This window comes from Phoxinus phoxinus (genome assembly GCF_949152265.1).
Source record: "Phoxinus phoxinus genome assembly, chromosome: 6".
Taxonomy (NCBI): Eukaryota; Metazoa; Chordata; class Actinopteri; order Cypriniformes; family Leuciscidae; genus Phoxinus; species Phoxinus phoxinus.
The window spans coordinates 18,735,882-18,756,279 of record NC_136881.1 but is presented as its reverse complement, the minus strand read 5'-3'; the positions used below and the strand labels follow the sequence as shown (position 1 = coordinate 18,756,279).

Here is a 20,398-nt window from a genome sequence, read left to right as displayed (position 1 = left end):
CCTAGGTTGGAGGTGTCCGTCGAGATAGCTTTTCGGTACGAGACAGCTCCCATTGTCACTCCCCGCTGATACCAGTCGGTCACTATCCAGGGCTGCAGAGCTGAAACGCAGCTCTGAGTCACTCTGATTTGCGAACTTCCGGAGGCCCAGGCTCGGTGATGTACACGAGCATTCAGCCAGCATTGCAGAGGGCACATACGCAATAGACCTAGCCGGAGCACTGCTGCGGCTGAAGCCATAAAGCCCAGCATTCTCTGAAACGTTTTCAGGGGAAAAACACTGCCTTTCTGGAAAGACACGGCCAGACGCTGAACACGGCGCGCGCGCTGTGTTGATAAGCGGGCCGTCATCGCCACCGAGTCGAGCTCTATTCCCAGAAAAGAGGTTGACTGACGGGGCAGCAGTGAGCTCTTGGTCCAGTTGACCGTGAGACCCAAGCTTTCCAGATGACTGAGTAGCACAGTTCTGTGAGACATGAGTTCCGCCTCTGATTGTGCTAAAATCAGCCAATCGTCCAAATAGTTCAGGATTCGCATCCCCTGACGCCTCAGGGGAGCGAGAGCCGCGCCCATGCACTTCGTAAATGTACGGGGTGCTAATGACAGGCCGAACAGTAGGACGGTGTACTGATATACCTGACCGTCGAAGGCGAATCGCAAGAATGGCCTGTGACGGGGTATGATCTGGATCTGAAAGTACGCGTCTTTCAGATCGAGAGAAATAAACCAGTCCCTCGGGCGAATTTGCGCGAGGATTTGTCTGGTCGTGAGCATTTTGAACGGCCTTTTCATATGAGAGCTCTGTAAAAAATGTCTCAGATCTAGTATAGGTCTGAGAGCTCCGTACTTTTTGGGCACGAGAAAATAACGGCTGTAAAAGCCTGACTCGCTCATAGAAGGATGAGAAGGATTCTATTGCCCCCTTGCACAACAGTTTTGCTATTTCTGCGCGAAGTAGGTGTGCTACTTCTAGGTTCACGCTCGTCACGGTCCGGGCTCGAAAGCGCGGGGGACGGCGAGTGAACTGCAGCGCATAGCCCTGCTTTACAACGTTCAGCACCCATTCTGACACGCCCGGGATCGCTTCCTATGCTTTCGCACGCATAGCTAGGGGCAGAATGGTCTCTGTGTTCTGACCACCGCACTGCGTGGGTTCGAGAAACTGAAACAGAGGTATCAGCGCGCACGCCCTCGTTGTCTGAATAGTGCTGCTCGCTGACAACAGCGGCCGGCTGCCGGCTAGGTAGAAAGCACCCGTCGAGCCTCTGGTGGAGACCATTCGAGACCTAGTTGGTCGACGGCCATTGGTGAGGAGGCGGATAAGTTCAGCGTCCACATTAGACCGGGCCCGGCCAGATTCCTGTGTCGAAGAGGAGGCGGAGCGGAGAAATCCGGACCACTTTTCACTGTCCGACGCCAGGAGAGAACAGCTGTCGTCAATGGCGTCTTCCCCCGGCTCGTCCCCTGGGTCGACGGCAGTGAGGGCCGAAGCCGGCATCTGCATGTCGGGAAGGGGAATGAGAAGCTCGAGGGGAAGGTTCCGGGAGTCTCTGGGCACGGCGCTTCTTCTTCCGCGGTCCACTGGAGAGAGGCGTAGCGACAGCTTCGGCGTCAAACATGGCAAGTCGAGCCCGGAGGGTCGACATTGCCAGTTCTTCGCAGTGGATGCAGCCACCCGAAGAGAGAGCGAGGGCTGCATGTTCACGGCCCAGGCAGAGAGCGCAGATCATGTGGCGGTCTCCGTCGCTGAGCGCGGCTCGGCGTGAACCGCAGGAAAATTGAGCCATTTTGTAACAAACGCCTCGCTCTTTTAGCACGTGAGTCGTGGCAGCGAGCTCTCAGAGAGTTAGCTTTTAAAAGGATACTTTCTGTCGCCGGATAGCGTAGCTGGCACGGATGGCTGAAGGTGGCGAAGACGGCCGGCTTCTTCAGATGCTTTCCTAAGCTGGCTGGTCGCTGGATTCGACGGCGGCGGCTTCTCTCAGAGTCCAGCGATGCGTAGAGCTCGCTGAAGAGATGAAAATCAGTGGTAAGCAGCCTGAGCCGTCATTTTATACGCTAAGCCACTCCCATTTTGGCGGGTTTTGATGCGTGCTCGCCCTCATTGGGCGTGACGTCACGCCCGGCTCAGTGGTAGGCTGCTGCAGTTGCCGCGAGGCAGCCAATGAGCGCGCAAGACAGCCCGCTCTAGGTCTGCCTGCTGCTGCACTGCGTTGACAATATATACAAATTTAAGGATACATTTTTGGCTTCAATATCTCGAGCAAAGAGACTTTACCCGGTGCGTAATTTTACATTATGCAGTACGAGAGAACCTCTCGTAAGAGAACTAACTTTAGCTGGAAAATAACATTATTCAAGAACCGCTATAAAGCCAAAACAATCTGTTACCTTAAATTATACGTTTATCTCTGTAAAGCAGCTTTGAAACAATCTACATTGTTAAAAGCGCTATATAAATGAAGATGACTTGACTTGACTTGACATTGCACTTTTAAACTCATGGTTGGTATGTCCCCTCATGGAGCACTGACACACGCCCCTCTTCGAGGGCTCCATTAGCGACAAGGAAATATTCCGTCAGTCTGGGATCAAAAACCTCCTTACCCCTGACACAGCAATTATGGTGGACAATGGGTTCTTGGTGGACGACCTGGCCCCTGGGACTGTTTACCGCCCAGCCTTTCTCATCCAGAGGGCCCAAATGGCAGAGGCAGATGTACTGGAAACACAGTCAATTGCTCGCTTGAGGGTACATGTAGAGAGGCTAATCAGAAGAGTGAAGGAAAACAAACTGTTTGAAACCACAATCCCGCTTGCCATATCAGGGAGTATTGATCAAATTTTTACAGTCGCCTGTCTACTCTCTAATTTCCAAAATGGCCCTCTGGTCAAGACCTGGACAAAGGACGTTTGAAATGTTGACCTTGTGTTGAATGGTGTGTGCATGTGTGTGCATGTGCAGTCTTAAAATAAATATGTTATTTATTTATATAAATGTTTATTACACTAGGTATATGGACTCTTTTATGTGCTGTTTGTCTAAACCAACATTGTAAAAAGTAAATCAGCCAAGTTTGCATGTTTGTTAAGTTTGCATTGTTTACTAAGTTGATCAGTTACATGCATTTTCGCATATAAATATTGAAATAAAATTGGTCAACTTTGTCTCTGATGACCTTGAACACTTCGACGTCTCTGTATATTCTATCAATCAATGTGTCTTTCTCCGCCGACACAACAAAATCACACCACGTTATGCCACTTACCAACAGCTGCCCCTGAATTTGGTAGTAGTACGCATGTGATGTCTTCAGCTCCATTTTGCCTAAGGTAATTTTAACATAGGGACAGTCAACGCAGTTTTTAACATTTGGGCACTTCATTTCTAGAAGACCAAAAGGAGAGGGTTCTGTCAGGTCAAAAACTAGTCCATCCGGAGATGCTCCCAGCCAAGGCGTGTCTGGGTGGATTATAAATCCACACGGATAGTGGTTGACCCTCTTTATTTGAGTGTACTCCCATATGGCATCAGCCTCCAACTCCAGTCCTCTTCTCAAGGCCTTTGTCTGATAGGTCCCCTTCAGGATCCTATCAGCCATACTGTCCTCACATTTGTTGCTGACAAAGCAGATCTCCCTGAAACGGGAGGTAGTGAGTCTTGGTCTCCGCAACTGGTGCCATTCCTCGCAGGAGCTTTGGCTTCTTGTGGCACTTTCCAGTTTATTTGCCATGTCCCAAGTCACATGTAGGCTCTGTAAGTGTCTGCGCTCTGCCTCAGTGGTGTTAGACATGTAGATTGAGGGTTGTAAGTGGTAACCTTGCAAGGGTAGGGATGGACGAGGTGGGGCAACGTGGAAGGATAGATCTCTATGTGCTGCTGCTGGCTGTTGGTAGGCAATCAGGCTTCCGCCTTGCACCATCCCAAGGGCAGAGTTGACCAATGGAACCTCACAGCTGATGTTCATGCTACACACCATTGGCGACTCCACTCTGGAGAAGTCGGCATATGTCTCAGTCACCTTGGGATGAAGTAGTGTATAGTTTAGCAATACAACTCAACATCAACTAAGCACAATTTTAGTTCTATGCACACAGTATCTGGCACATTTTGTACAGCTCCACAAAACATTACAAATGGTAAGACTGGTTAAATAAGAGGGTAAACTCCCCCGAAGGACTTTGTAAAGCGTACTCCTGCAGAGTGAAGTGTAAAACATGTATAAGTGGAAATGCTTGATGTATTGTTACAATATTGCTTTTACCTTATACATTCTGTTGTTGCTTTAGGACGGCTGTTCGGTTTAGCCGACAGCACAGCCATTTTATCCACTGGGCCTGGTTTTATACCCTATAGTGTTTGCAGGACATACTTTAAAACTCTCAGACGGTCTTCGGTCATTTCTGACCGAAATATTTTCTGTTTTGAATTTCTTATGAAACTTGGTGACTTTATGGCATTAGGTATGTGAATAAAAACAAAATTGAGGTCATGATCCGAGCATGTTACATAACCTGCTTTCTGGAGTACCCCCCAGCTGCACCTGCACCGGTGGATTCCCTGGCTTCGTCTCTGGCTGCTGATCTCAACTCTCCATCTTGGCTCGTCACCCTCACTCTTCCGGCTTGGCTCCTTCCTGTCTCGGCTCCACCAGGGACTATTGGTCTTACTGATTTCACCGGGCTCCCTCGGACCATTGGCTCCACCTCGGTCGGACGTCGTCCATCCTTGTGCCACTTGCCATTGGCTCTCTGTCTAGGCCTAAGGCTCCACCACCATCGGCTCTGTCAGGGGTTTCCATCCTGGCTGGACTCTGGTGGGCCACCTGGCTCCTCCTGTTCCGTGCTTCTCCCTGGCTCCTCCCACCATCTGCACCACCATGGTTCCTTTCTGACTTCTTCCTTCACCAGCCTTTCGTCCGCCCCCTGAACCAACTCTTCAGTCATTTTTCATAGTTCCACTTTTTAATCACAAGTTTCCTTTGTTCTAGTTTCCTGCCAGTCAGTTGTCACCAGGGGCAGAGCCAGACGATGTAAACATTCGGGGCTTAGCCCAAACCTAGGGGGGTCCGGGGGCATACTCCCCCGGGAAGATTTTTTTCCCATTTACGTCAGCTAAATGCACTATTTTTCAGGCTGTTTGAGATAATAGAATGGCTAAACATCTATACACTATCTGGGAAAATTATGATAGTTAGGCCTACTCAATAAAAAAAAATAAAAAAAAAATAAAAAAAACTGGACGCGCGAAAGAGGTGAATTCACCGCGCCGCGCTAGTAAACGCCTCATTCACCCCGCAGGACCTCAAGACGCGCGTAAACGCGTCTTCACATTGAAACATTGAAATCACTCACGCCAGACGCTCTATTCGCGTTTGGTGTTAACGCAGCATACACTTGTCCGCGGTTCGTCTGACGCTGCTTCTGAATCTCTCTCCGGCCGGTGAGGTTTACTGTTAGTGTTCCATATAAAAAACTTTGTCCATATTAACTTCAGCCGGTTAGCCAGTAAGCTCGCTACGACGCCGGTGTAACATACAATACCCCGCCACCCCCTGATGACAACGACGAAGAAGAAGATTTATATTCTTCGTTAGTTTAATTGGCAGTTGTCAAACAAGCTGAGTGATGCGCGATGCATTACCGTCCGCCACCACGCACGGTAATAGAGCTTTTGTTTAATTTTTTGCCGCTCCAGTCAGAAAGACTGAGAGGAAATGAAACAGTTGAATTTTTTTTTTTTTTTTAACTAAAAGATTCGGGGCTTTTGACAAAACATTCGGGGCTTAAGCCCCCTTAGCCCACCCCTAGCGCCGCCCCTGGTTGTCACCATAGACAATCATTAATTTTTCTGTTACGAACTTTCACACCAGAACACAGAGGCCATCAGATGCATAGATATTATATTTATGTCAGTACTGTATATGTGAGTATATAAGCAGACCAGTCTTAGGCAAATCAAAGTTAATTTACAAAGATACCAAATGTCTCCTTATCTCTAGCTTTAAAAGGTTCCAAGGTTGATTAAAACCCTTTCCTGTTTATCAGTTTGTGCTGGGTATAGAAAATAGGAGTGATAAGTGCACAGACCATTACATTGTCTATTTCCCCTAATATTTGTAGACAACCATCTGCTTAACTGATCTCCCTCCACTTTAATTAAAAGGAATTCCCGTCTGGTTGAGGTCATTGCAGCAAAGGCAGTGAATCTGGAGAAGGGTTTGTTATGATTTCAACTTTTTTTCTTCCCACACCCCCTTAATTCCCGCCTCTGCTACAGAACCCTTTTTCATTCTTTATTACAGTACCCGTTCTTGTGTCTTGAAAAGTGTCTTGAAAAGAACATCCATTCATCTGAATTTCCAGTAATGCTTTAGAGTTTGTGTAAATATGCACCCCGTGGTCATGCATGTTGGTTTAATTGGCTGAAGGATCAATACAGCAGTTCTCTCTCTCTCTCTCTCTCTCTCTCTCTCTCCTCTCTCTCATCTCTCTCTCTCTCTCTCATCTCCTCTCTCTCTCTCTCTCTCTCTCTCTCTTCTCTCTCCTCTCTCTCTCTCTCTCTCTCTCTCTCTCTCTCTCTCTCTCTCTCTCTCTCTCTCTAGTGTGTCTGCTGTGCTTGCTTTTTTTCTTACTCTCTTTCCTCCTGTCTCTTCTTTCTGTTTGCTAGAAGAAGCCGCATACCTCCACAGTTTTATACAAGACCGATGGCTTGTCAATAGCATTAGCCAGCATTGCAGGCCTCACTGGTGTAGAACAGAATCAATACCATTCACTTAAAAGTCTAATACGTTGACATGCCCATCTTTTGGCCAAGCTTGTGTGCACAGTCTTCACAGCAGTCTGACATAAGCATAATTACTGAGGCTCTATTTAATCACTTGTTACACAAACCTTGACCTCCTTGCTGACTGTTCACAACACACTCTGTTCTAAAGTAAAAGAGTCAGGCTAGGGCTTGATGTATTGGTTGTGCTTAATCGATGTTGTCTCATTGGGAACACAGTAAGTTATGTTGCAGGTCTGCTGGATGCCAGAAGTTCTGTGTCCCTTGTGTGGACCTGTTATCCTCGTGGCAGTGGGTGGAATGGTGAAAAAAAATCTTTAACAACCCTTGGATAATCAATAGCCTCAGTTCTATTATTCAACCATGTATTGACAGACACTGAATGAGAATGCAACGAGTGACAAAGAGCAAAATGGGGCTGGACTCAAGCGCACTCTCTCACGACATGCATTATGTTCCTGTTACTCATAAAAGTGATCCAATACAGTTCAAATTGCATAATTTGGTATAGCACTTTGATATGATCAGTAAGTCAACATGTTTTACATCACTTTACAACACGTTTTTTTTACAATGTTTGAGGGACATCCTCATTTGAAAAAAAAAAAAAGTATACTGAAATAAACCATACATCCACTCTCCTTCCTTACAATGACTTATTCTTCAAGCAGATGTACATATAAACATAATTCATGTTTTTAAACAATTTCACATATTATTTTAGTAATATATTTGACATATCTAATGTGTTTGTAACCTAACGAACTAACCTGATTACAATAAATTATTATGTTCCTTCCATGTTATTATTATGAAGTAAAAAAAAAAAAAAAAAAAACACTTTATGCCAATAATAATGACACCAACCAAAATTTAAGCAGAATAATATTAATCCAACCAAACACAATGCTAACAGCATCCCCTTAAGCGCACATTCTGAACTTAAATGGTTGTAATTCAAGAATGCTTTGGAATATAGATGTAAGATTGTTTTAAAGAAGACATTTGGCAGATTTTTGTAGAAGTGAAAAAAAATAAAGCTAAACAGAAAAAAAGTTATAGAAGTTTGAGTTTATGAAAATGTACAATGTTAAAAAATGAATTATTCATATTTTATATAAATTATATATTTTCAAAACCTGGTGGACTCTAAAAAAATGCAAAAAAAATCAAAGCCAAAAATCTGAACAAGTTATGTTTCAAATTGTAGGTTCATATCTCAAAAAATAAGCTTTCAGTAAGATTTTGTTTGGGCGCAGTACCAAACTTTTTCACTAGTTGACATCACTGCCCATATAATGGCGCCTCCATTTCCATATGTTGTTTGAGTGATCTGAACCATTATTTTTTACAATTTTCATACAATTTATGAAGTAGACATCCTATTCAGAAGTAGTATTGGAAGTTTGGTAAATCTGTAATTTATTTAGAAAATCAGTCACCAGATATGTAAACTAGAGACTGTAAGCTTTCAAATTATACATAGTTTGTCAAGATTAGTTTAGGTTGAGAATAGGATATTACAGTTTTAAATATGTAATGGCTGTGTAATGCCATGTAATGTACTGCATGTAATGCCAATATAAGGGGATATACACAAGCTTGCATCTTCCATTCGTTTTAAAATTTACAAGTTAGGTTTTGCCAGCTGTCTCTGTCTACTGAATTGTTGTATTCCACATGTTGTATTATGTATTCCACATAATGGTTTGTTGTTTCCTAAATGCTCAAGAAATAAACATATATATATATATATATATATATATATATATATATATATATATATATGTATATATGTGTCTGTTCCAAAAGAATAAAGTACTTCAATGTGCCAGTGACTCATAAATCTTTAATATAAAATTGTACAAGAGTTCTGATTTGTACAAAAATCCATTTATACGCCAAAACCATATGCATTGTATGTCAAAAAAAGAAGTTATGGTACAAAAGATTCCAAAAATTATTTTTATTCAAGGGGGACATCATATGGTCTCAGTGGGTAAAATAAACAATTTAGACCTGTTGTAGCATTTTTAAGCTATCAATATCACCCTTTGTAAATCAAAATGTGAACTTCCTCTGATGTGGATGTACTTTTCTTCAGTGGCCAATAAGGACAATCAAACAAGACAATTACACCAAACATCACATTAGATCAACAGAAAAGTTCAAAAAATATTTCAGGCTTATTTCTCATTGTTTGTGGTTGCACAACATATAATATATTGTACTAGTATTATGGATTATGGATTTGTTCCCCATTGAATCATTGATACTTCATATAACTGATCACACTGATCAGAATGTTCCTCTGTATTTGAAATTTCAATTATTATGTTTTGTTGATATCTTCTATTCTACAGTTTCAATTCAATTTGTTCTTATTTTTGTGCTATCACTCCATGCCCTCGAAGAAACAGCATTAACACAACAGACTTAGAGATCACCTTTGCAAGATATTGCATTCAATGTTAATGGTCTGTGATGGCTCTGTCCTCAGAGCTGCAATGAAATATTTAAGGCTCACTCAGACTCTTTTAGCCAATGGCTTCATGTTAAAAGCCTAACTCTGTGGGGACAATGCAGGACAGTAATGACTGTCCAATCCTGCTGTGCACTGGATATTTTCTCTCATACCTCTCTCCTGTTACAGTTTTTCTCAATTGCCAAAACACAATTTCTGAAACCTTGCTCCATTTTCTGAAAACATTAAACACAGAACCTCATCTTCAAGCACTATTTAAAAAACCTCTGACTCCTCTCGCAAATTTAAACTTTCGCCTCAAAACAGTTTTACCTGTGTTCAAAATCAAACACTGCTCTCAAATCATAAACAAAGAGATCAAAATGATATACACTATCAAGCAGTCAGTAAACAATACACCAAAAAATAGAAAACACATTGTTCAAAACATATAGTTCTCAGGGAGAAGTACATTTTTAATCTCAAAACAAATTGAATATTTTTCCATCATTGTCTTTTGATGAACGAAAACATGTTATTTTATAGTAGAATAGAATAGAATAGAATGAGGCATTTATACAGCGCTTTCATATGTACTACTATACACCCAAAGCGCTTTACAATCATATCAGGGGGTCTCTCCTCAACACCACCAGTGTGTAGCATCCACTTGGATAATGCGACGGCAGCCACAGTACAACAGCACCAGTGCGCTCACACACACACCAGTTATAGTGGAGAGAGTGATAGAGCCAATTCAATGGATGGGGATTACAGTATTAGGGGGCCATGATTGGTAGGGGCCAATGCCGGTGGAATGTGGCCAGGACACCGGGGTTACACACACACTCTTTATGAGAAATACCAGTCATACCAGTCAAAATCTATTGAGCAGTCAGTACTGTTAACAAATGGAAAGCACAATGTTCAGGGCCATACAATTTGTTCATTGTACAGTATACAGCCTACAATGCACTGTACTACCAGTATACAATACTAAAAGGGACAAACATCAAATATTGGTTGTGTCACATCATTTGAAACAGGTTCAATTAATTTTGAGTGGTTGTTTTCAATCAATGACATGTTTTCTCTATTTGTATTTGATTGTTGCCACTTGTGTTTACCAGTATGGATGACATGCATTCGAGTGCAGAATGTGTTTTGAGAATGAGAATGTGTTTAGAGTTTTGCTGAAAAGTCTAAATGAGATCTGCAAATTGTGTTTTACGATGTGAAATGGTTTAAGGTAATGACAACAGACTGCACAATTAGCTAAATGAGTTCAGGCAACTGAGAACTTTGTTCAGCCAATGGGTTTTAGTGTTTTAGCAATTGAGAAAAACTGACCATTTCCATTCCATGCTATTTAAAGTACTGCCTAATTTTTCAATGTACACATTTTTACAACCATCAGATAAATCTAATTCTATCAGAACCACAATGTTTAAGTATTCAGGGAATCCGATTTGGAAGTAATTTTATTTCCCCCCTCTCTAGAAGTCTTTGGTTCAACAGTCTGGAAAGTATGGGGCCATGAGGTTGATAACATTCTTCAATTTGTGATACCACATTACCCATCTAAACATGTATTATTATTATAATTATAATAATACGAATTATTATTATTTGGATTTAAAATAAACCACCAGCCTTTGTCAGTCCTAAAAATGCTTTTTTTTTTTTTTGAGGTTAACAGGTCATAATGTTTCTGTCATTTTATTGACCAGTTATTGGTGCAAGCATTATAAAGTAACTCAGAAACATTGTTTTTGAGGGAGTCAAATGCATTTGAGGTGGTATTCTTTCATAGCCCTTTCAGATAGCAGATAGAAAGGAAAACACTGCTGTGACTCACAGGAGAAACTTGGCTGTATGTGCTCAATGTTCCTCTCTTATGGAATAAACAGCCAATAACAATTCCTTTTCTGTCTTGTGTGCCATCCAGTGAATTTAAGCATACACTATTAGCCAGTGTCCTAAAGGACCACCCACTGTGGCAGTAGTTGTGATGGGGGTAGGAGGTAGCAGGTAGAGTGGTGGCAGAGCAGGAGAAAACAGAGGAAAGAATAGAAGAAAGAAGAAGAAAGATAAAACCAGAAAAAGAGCTTTGGGTCTCTCCATGATGCAGTATTGTCAGCAACATTCACTGAATCACAGAATTTAATGAATTTCCACAGGTCAGTGGTGGAAATACCTCAAGTTTCTGTGTATCAGTACATTTTAATTATACACACTGCTGATGTCACTGCTGATATAGTTCATATCTTCATATCTGCTCTTTTTCGCAGAAAATAACAGCAAGACTACTATCATAGCACATAATGGAGGGAGCAAATTCATCTAGTCTTTGTCCAACATAAATAACCTTTTGGACTGCATGGAGTTCCAGTATTGTAAATTACATGTCATTCATTCATAATTATCTTTCATTTCATTTATTCCAATTGAAACCAACAGACATTAAAGGGCTAATTTGCCATCAATTAATTATTATAAACAGATACCTAGAAATAAATACTCATATCTACATAGCCTCTAACTGGTTCAAATTTAATAGTGCTTTCTTCTTTGTTATTGTGTGGCCAATAGACAATGCATGCCATGAACAAAATAATGATAAAAAATGTAAACAGTCAATGAATGCCTGGAAGTAATGCATTGGAGGAGATAGCAAACTACTGTAACTTCTTCTCAATGTAATTTATTTTCATTGGGTGTTGGAACGTTGTCTTTGATTTTGGTCACAGTTTAAAGCCTCTCTTTTGTGGCACACTGAAAAGTCAATGGCATTTCTATATGTTAAAATTGCTCAAATTTATAGAGACAAAATAAATTACAGGACACATACTAACACTTTTAAAGTAATACTACATGCAGTAGAAAGATTATCTACCTAACCTCTGGGCTAGTTCAGCCTTTAACCATACACTTATACTCTTCAAATGTTTACTCGTCAAATGTTATGATCAGAGTCAGTAATACTTATTTACTGCATTCAAATGAATATACCTGAACGACTTATTAAATGGGATGAATATTGGGTTTAATCATGTCAAATGAGATTACTCTCATATAAAGATCTGGCACGTTTTTTTATTAAAGGTACAGTAATTACCATTTTGCACTGTATCCTTATAAATTTCCTTTCCATGTTGGACAACCATCATTGTAAAGTGTTATCCTTGTAATATTATTACAAGTCCCACTAGTATAGTTGCAAAGTGCTTTTTTTTTATTTTCATTTTTTTTTTTTTTTTACTAAAGCTATAAACATGAGAAAAATAAAAAAGTACTTTGTTAGAGCTAAAGCATGCCAGCTCCATCTGTATATCTACCAGGTAGATAAAACAAGTCACAAGTCACATTTTTAACTTTTTTCTTTTCTAAATCTTTTTTTTAAAGCCAATATAAATGAATCAAGCTAGGCAGATGCTACTTTGTCTTGCTTACCTTACCTAATTAAAATGAAATAATTACAGTAAAAGAAAATGAAAAACAAATGAACAAAATATCAACCATCAATACAACTGTTTCACACCAAAGCCCCTCGCAACATTATTTACATATTTAAGCCAGTCATGCACTTGTATGGGATTCTTTTAAAAGCTATTATTACACAAATGCAGGATTGTTTTTTTTCCATGATCATTTCTGCAGGCAAGAGTCACAAATAAGAGATTTAGAAGAAGTTTGTGTCAGGGATTGAGGGATCTATGGTGTTATATTGTGTGTTTAGTCCTTTGCTTCCAAAAACGGAAATGTCAAAAGGGCAAAATTCTGCTCTAACTTTCATACTTGAAAAGACGGTTTTAGAGGAACACTGCTATTTTCGTAGCAATATGGGATTGTTGTGGGGGAATGGAGAGGGGGTTGTTGTGTGGATATTGTGTGGATTGATCTAATCAACCATTGTGGTATAAGGGGGATTTTTGTGTAGGTTGGGGTTCTGGCTATGCCTGTTTCTGCTTCTCACAGAAGAAAACATCATGTTACAGCCAGGTATTTTGCATTTGTGCATTTCACGCAGGTGGACAGTCTTGTAGTGCACCCGAAGGGTTCCTTTGTTACTGTACAGTTTGTGGCAGATGGTGCAAAGGATGCCTCCTGTACCATTACCTCCACTGGATGCCAAGATGGATGGTGAGAAGGAAGGGTCACAGCGCATAATCCCCTCCTCTGTGCCTCCTTCTCTTCCTTCCTTCCTGGCCTCTTCCCCATCCTTTCCCTCCCTTGCCAGTCTCTGAGCCCCAGAACTAGGGTTGCAGTCCTCAGTTTCACTAGCACCCTCCAGGTCATCCAGCAGGATGCCGTCATCGCTGCCCTCATCAGACTCCTGTGAGGATTGCACACTGCCACTTGACTGTACGCTAGAGGCAGTGCTCAGGTCCAGCACCATGTAGTCATCATTGGGGCCATGGCAATAGCCGTTGCTGTGTGAATATACTCTAGTGACTGGGGATCTCATTCCCTCGTGTCTTCTGCCTCGTGGTGGTCCACTGGCAGCAATTCCCACCCCCTCCAGTCCCAGGTGGTGGTCAGCATAGATCTTTGATATGAACTCAGCACGCAGATCTTTAGGCAAGGTCGTAAGCTGGGGGTCCAGGACAATGTCATCCAGCTCTTTGGTCAGTAGTTTGCGGTGCAGGTTGATGTTGGAGCTATGTCTGCAGGGAAGAGAGAACAGGGTTCCTGTAGCAATTTATTGGAGCTGAAAACATATAAATATAAAAATACTGTATATATATATATATATATATATATATATATATATATATATATATATATATATGTATATATATATATAAAATATAAAAAATATAAAAATAAACTACAGTGATTAACTAAACAGGTTTTCACATTAATGTTGACAGACTCTCTGTTTGTTTGTTTGTTTTCTTTTCAGTAAAACTATACTAAATACACTTCTGAATATTCTGTACGACACTGATTGTGCTAATATCTTGCAGTAAAATTCTGTTACTGCATGATCTCCTATTACTAGGGAAGGAATGACATATCAAAGCAATCCCACTGTTTATCTTCATCCCAAATCCCTTGTCATGTTTCACACAAAACTACATTTTAGAGCTGATGTTAATGCTAGTATGGCAGCACCGCTTAATACGAGCCTGCACATTATTAGGACTCATGACCACATTCAGTGAAAGTATCAAAAATGGTAATGTCCATGGCTGCGTTTCCTGAAACCTTCTTAATGCTACGTCGTTCTTAAGTTACACCTTAAACTGTACCTTAACGTTAATACGTGTTTCCTGAAATGTTCTTAGTTAAGTATACCTTCTGTGAGTCATACGTTCGGAAGGTTGGTCTGGAACACTCTTAGCTTTACCTTCTAAAGTTTTAATACAACCAGACAGTGTTCAATTAGGCTAATTTAAGTGTTTTCATGCAAATAATAAATTTGTCAATACACTGATTGTTGTTAGATTTTTAATTATAATTATAATTTACTTAATTATATTATCCAAAGGTACATTAGCTGGCAAACCATTAAAGGCTTAATAGTCTATTTAAAGGGAATGATTGTGGTGGGGAGTCTGCTCAAACAATGGCAGCGATACAGCGAATAGTTGTTCTAAGAGACAGCGCCGTCCGCGAAGCACTTTCAAAGGCCAGTGAAAGCTGTCAGTTAAGCACTATTCGGACGCTCGTACGGTATTTTAAACATTTACAGGGGTAAGTCTGTGATTTTATTGCTGTCCGAATCCATAATGTCAGTGTTTTTTTCTCACCCAACCGACTAAAAATCCCTGGCCAAATTACCTGCTTTTTGACAAACAGGTCGTGTGGCAATTTAATTGCTGACTGAATCCACATCTCTAATTTTACAAGAAGAAATTCAAAACTCACTGTTTAAATCCTTTTTGATCACTCCCGAGCACCGTACATAAGATGTACACTTTTATTACTGAAATGCTATTATAGGCTATTATAGTTTGGATTATTTTTTATAATATCCCACGAGTCCTAATAGATGCAATTTCAACTATTTTTATAGTAGTTCTTTATCTTTATAACTAAAAAAAAAAATTACCAAAAAGTTTCGATATTTTTCCTATTTAAAACTTGACTCTTCTGTAGTTACATTGTGTACTAAGACCGACAGAAAATAAAAAGTTGTGATTTTCTAGGCACTATACTCTAGGAATATGACTAGGAACTATACTCTCATTCCTGCGTAATAATCAAGGAACTGTGCTGCCGTACCAATGATCTATGCTAAGCTATGCTAAAAGTGCTACTGCCAGACCCAGAGATCGGCTCAATGGATTCGAAAATGGAAAAAATCCACTGTTTAACTCTAGGGGAGTTGAAAAATGAGCCTATTTCCAAAAAAAGTGGAGTGTTCCTTTAAGCAGCTTCCTAAGGTATGGTTCGGGGAACAAGCCTAGAAATGGTATACCTTTAGTTAAGATATACCTTAAGAGTCTTCGTAGCGCACTAAGAGACAACGTTATCGGGAAACGCAGCCCATAACATTGGGAAGTTTTATCACAATTGAAATTGTAATTAAATTAACGAGTCCAATCAAGGCGTGAGTTCATCCATCAGATATTTTAAGCAACCAACAAGGACAATAAATGCTTAGTAAGAGTGCAGAGAGTTTGTTTGAGTCACGTGCGTCACAGCTCACACCAATTGCAGCTCCGTTGGATCTGCGGTTGAACGCGATTGATATGTCTCCGTCTACATGAGTAAACTAAACCTGTCAGGATTATACAGTTCACTGTGGCTCTCACATTATATGACATGGCAGACAACTAGTTGACCAGTGCGGTTCAGTTCATTTGGTGCTGGTTTGTCGAGAATGTGGTTGTGTCAGTTTGATTATAGAATGGGGTTGTCGCTCTCGTAAAAAAAACCCCGCTGTATATTTGCAACCGTATTAAGCGTCACTACCATATTAGCCATTAGCATATGCTCTAGATTTTAGTTTTGTGTGAAACATGACAGGGGATAAAGGGATAAACATAAACAATAGTGAGCAACTTAATCGATTACGTCGACACGTCGTTCCAGCCCTACGAAATACTTAATTATGTTAATTTTATAGCACCAATCTATCACATTTCCTGCATTGTCATGCTTTTATTTGAGTGACTGCATGAATGTGTGTTAAAGCACACTACTTTCTGACACAGCAGAGAGTTCAATAACTCCAACACCGCTTAGACAGTATTCTGCTAAAGTGTTTACTCCTGTCAGCATGTCTGCAGGCATGCACAAATGCAATTGACTCTGACTCAATTAAATACTCCACCTCATTGAATGGGAGTTTATCAATTGATTCGAGCTGTGGTAATGCAATAACAGAGGGAAACTTGATAACATATTAACTCTTGGATAGCATTAGCACATTTACTCACTCCTGAATGGTAGTTTAATCGAGACCCATAAGGATATTGTTCATTCAGGCTTCACTTTAATAAAGATGGACTTTCTCTCACCCCAATCCAGGATCACATAACACATAACAAGAGAAAGTGACTTTGCAGCAATTAATCTAAAACTTAATTTATTTACAACTTGATCTGCCTCTAGACAACTGTTCAAAAGTGTCAAATATGAGACTATGTAATATGTCAATCCTCATTAAGTTCAACTAACAACTAAACAAATATTCTAGTGTCATGAAAAACACTGCAATATTGGCTAGTACATGTAGTAACCAAACCTAAATAAAACCACCAAGATGTGTGTGTGCACTGAGCCTCTGTGGGTGCCATACTACAATTGCTCATTACATGTTCTGTCTAAAATTAATAGTAATAGATACAAGAAAATAAAATATAAAAATACCACAGGAATCCCAGGTCATGTGAAAGGGTTAAAAGTAATTTAAATAGTCACCTAAACCTGACTCTGACTGATACATGGATTGTACAATGTATTGTAGAGCTTACCAGCAGTGCCATGGTTGATGCAGTCAAAAAGGGTCCCTTTTCTTTAATTATTTAGTTCCCTATCCGACATTCTCCTGCAAGAAGTAAAAATAAATTCAATATAGGGACCCTTTCTGTTGATATATAGGAGTGGACCACCAAAGCATCATCAGCATTAAAGAGAACAGCATACTGATTAACTGTGGTGGTCAACAGATAAGCATGTGAGAATATGCATGTACACATGACCATTACTGTATTTTGTTTGTATTTATAAAATATCAGACCAGTTTAGTTCTGATAGGATACAATTAACTATTTTTGATGATGTCTTAAAATTAAGGGACAACTCATTTTATTTTGAATAACTCACAGCAATCATGTAGAGCTTGCTCATTGTGACTGATTTGTTTTTATACAGTTGATGATGCTTAAAGGGATAGTTCACCCTCACACTGCTCATAAGCTCTAAGCTGCCATAACTAATTGGCAACATACACACACACACACACACACACACACACACACACACACACACACACACACACACACACACACACACACACACACACACACACACACACACACACACACACACACACACACACACACACACACACACACACACAAACACAAACACACACACACACACAGGGGATAGAATATATAGTTTGTGCCATTTAAAACTCATTATGTCTATGGAATGTCCTCATAAAACATGGAAAGCTTTGATAGGAACATTCCATAGACATTATTTTTAAATGCCATAAACTACAGGTGCTGGTCATATAATTAGAATATCATCAAAAAGTCGATTTATTTCAATAATTCAACTTAACAGGTGAAACTAATATATTATATAGACTCATTACATGCAAAGTGAGATATTTCAAGCCTTTATTTGTTATAATTTTCATGATTATGGCTTACAGTTTATGAAACCCACGAAATCAAAATCCCAGAAAATTAGAATATTACATGAAATCACACAGTACTTACACAGTAATACCATGGTAATTGAACCAGGTTTTGGTTCTTTTGGCAGTGTGGGCAGGTGCAAATCCTGCTGGAAAATGAAGGAAGCATGAAGTGCTCTGAAAATGTCCTGGTAGACAGCTGCGTTGACTCTGGATTTTAATAAAGCACAGTGGACCAAAGTCCTCTTTTCTGATGAGAGCAAATTGTGCATCTCATTTGGAAATCAAGGTTCCAGAGTCTGGAGGAAGAGAGGAGAGGCACAGAATCCACGTTACTTGAAGTCCAGTGTAAAGTTTCCACAGTCAGTGATGGTTTGCCATGTCATCTGCTGGTGTTGGTCCACTGTGTTTTCTGAGGTCCAAGGTCAATGCAGCCGTATACCAGGAAGTTTTAGAGCACTTCATGCTTCCTGCTCCTAACCAACTTTATGGAGATTCAGATTTCATTTTCCAACAGGACTTGGCACCTGCACACAGTGCCAAAGCTACCAGTACCTGGTTTAAGGACCATGGTCTCCCTGTTCTTAGTTGGCCAGCAAACTCGCCTGACCTTAACCCTATAGAAAATCTATGGGGTATTGTGAAGAGGAAGATGTGATACGCCAGACCCAACAATGCAGAAGAGCTGAAGGCCACTATCAGAGCAACCTGGGCTCTCATAACACCTGAGCAGTGCCACAGACTGACCGACTCCATGCCACGCCGAATTGCTGCAGTAATTCAGGCAAAAGGAGCCCCAACTAAGTATTGAGTGCTGTACATGCTCATACTTTTCATGTTCATACTTTTCAGTTGGCCAGCATTTCTAAAAATCTTTTTTTTGTATTGGTCTTAATAAGTAGTATTCTAATTTTCTGAGATACTGAATTTGGGATTTTCATTAGTTGTCAGTTGTAATCATCAAAATTAAAAGACATAAACATTTGAAATATATCAGTCTGTGTGTAATGAATGAATACAATATACAAGTTTCACTTTTTGAATGGTATTACTGAATTAAATCAACTTTTTCATGATATTCTAATTATATGACCAGCACCTGTATATTATATCCCCTAACCCTTAATCTATGCCTAAACCTACCCATCATAGAAAACAATCATTTTTACATTAAAAACAAAAAAAAAACGTATAAGCTGTTTTCCGCATGGGGAACATAAAATATCCCTGCAAGAACAAGGATTTCGGATAATGCCATCTTTGTGGGGACAGAAGTCCCCATAGGGTTTACCGAGACAACACGCCAGGACACATGCATGCACGCACACTTGCTGGATTTCATGCTTCAACAATATGATATGATTATCATTCCCCCCACCAACCCCCCCCCCCCCCCCCCACACACACACACACACACACCATTTTGACACTGTACCATGGGGGCCAAATTGACACTCTCAACTTAGTAGAGCTGTATTACAGCAGAATTTGGATCTGTATCATATTGTCATGTTATTGTCTTGTTCTGTTCTATCTTAGTTTTTATTGTCATTATTACTCATCTGTTGTCATAGTTTCTCATTAGTCATGCACCTGTTTCTGTTACATTTGATTAGTCTCCCAGTGTATTTAAGCCATTTGTTCCCTTTATTCAGTGTTTGATCTCGTTTTGGTTTATGTGGTTGTGCTTTATGTTCCCGAGTATTCATGAGTAGTTGTAATAAATAAAAAAATATTGTTGAAGTCTCCCTCGTTGTGCGATTATTACTGCCACAGCCAAAACGTTACACATATTTAATGAAGTTTGCATCATTAATTCTGTTACTTTACGGATTATTACTGAAGCTGCTTTTAAACAATTTATATTGTATAAAGCACTATAAGGTGACTTAACATTACATACACACATGTTGGTAGGCTACACCTATCATTATGAGGACGGAAATTTCATTTGCGTAATAGTTTTTTATACTGAGCTAATGATCCCCTAACCTAACGTTTCTCAATGGGGGCGAAATCAGATAAACTTTTTTAGCTTCTTGGAAACTAAAGATAATGACAATTCAACTATCCAGTCAAATCAAATCTGTTATGTAGCATTCAGTGGCATGTTTTTTTTTAATGATATATAGGTGAATAATAGTAATAATAATAATAATAATATACACCAAAATATATTTTATACATACAATATATAATATAACATCACAGATCAAAAGTTTTGGGAAAGTATAAGTTTTATTTTTTATGTGTTGAACATAACCCTAAAAAATTTCTTTCTGAATTAATTTTTTTTATTACAAATATTTTTAGTAGGTTTATTT

At 39.9% G+C, this 20,398-nt stretch overlaps 1 protein-coding gene across 5 annotated transcripts in view; it reads right to left on the bottom strand.

Moving 5' to 3' along the window:
* Positions 1-8,618: 8,618 nt before the first annotated feature.
* The window catches only part of bnc2 (basonuclin zinc finger protein 2), a gene marked incomplete at its 3' end in the record, with an annotated part of 217,272 nt that continues 205,492 nt past the window's right edge, over positions 8,619-20,398 (bottom strand). For 4 of the 5 annotated variants that reach the window (XM_079615964.1, XM_079615967.1, XM_079615965.1 and 1 more), the window contains exon 6: positions 8,619-13,917. In XM_079615964.1, coding sequence (XP_079472090.1) covers positions 13,152-13,917 — 766 coding nt within the window. Of the gene's footprint in view, positions 13,918-17,178; positions 17,253-20,398 lie in introns of all 5 variants that reach the window. The other variant, XM_079615968.1, reaches the window with a different exon arrangement.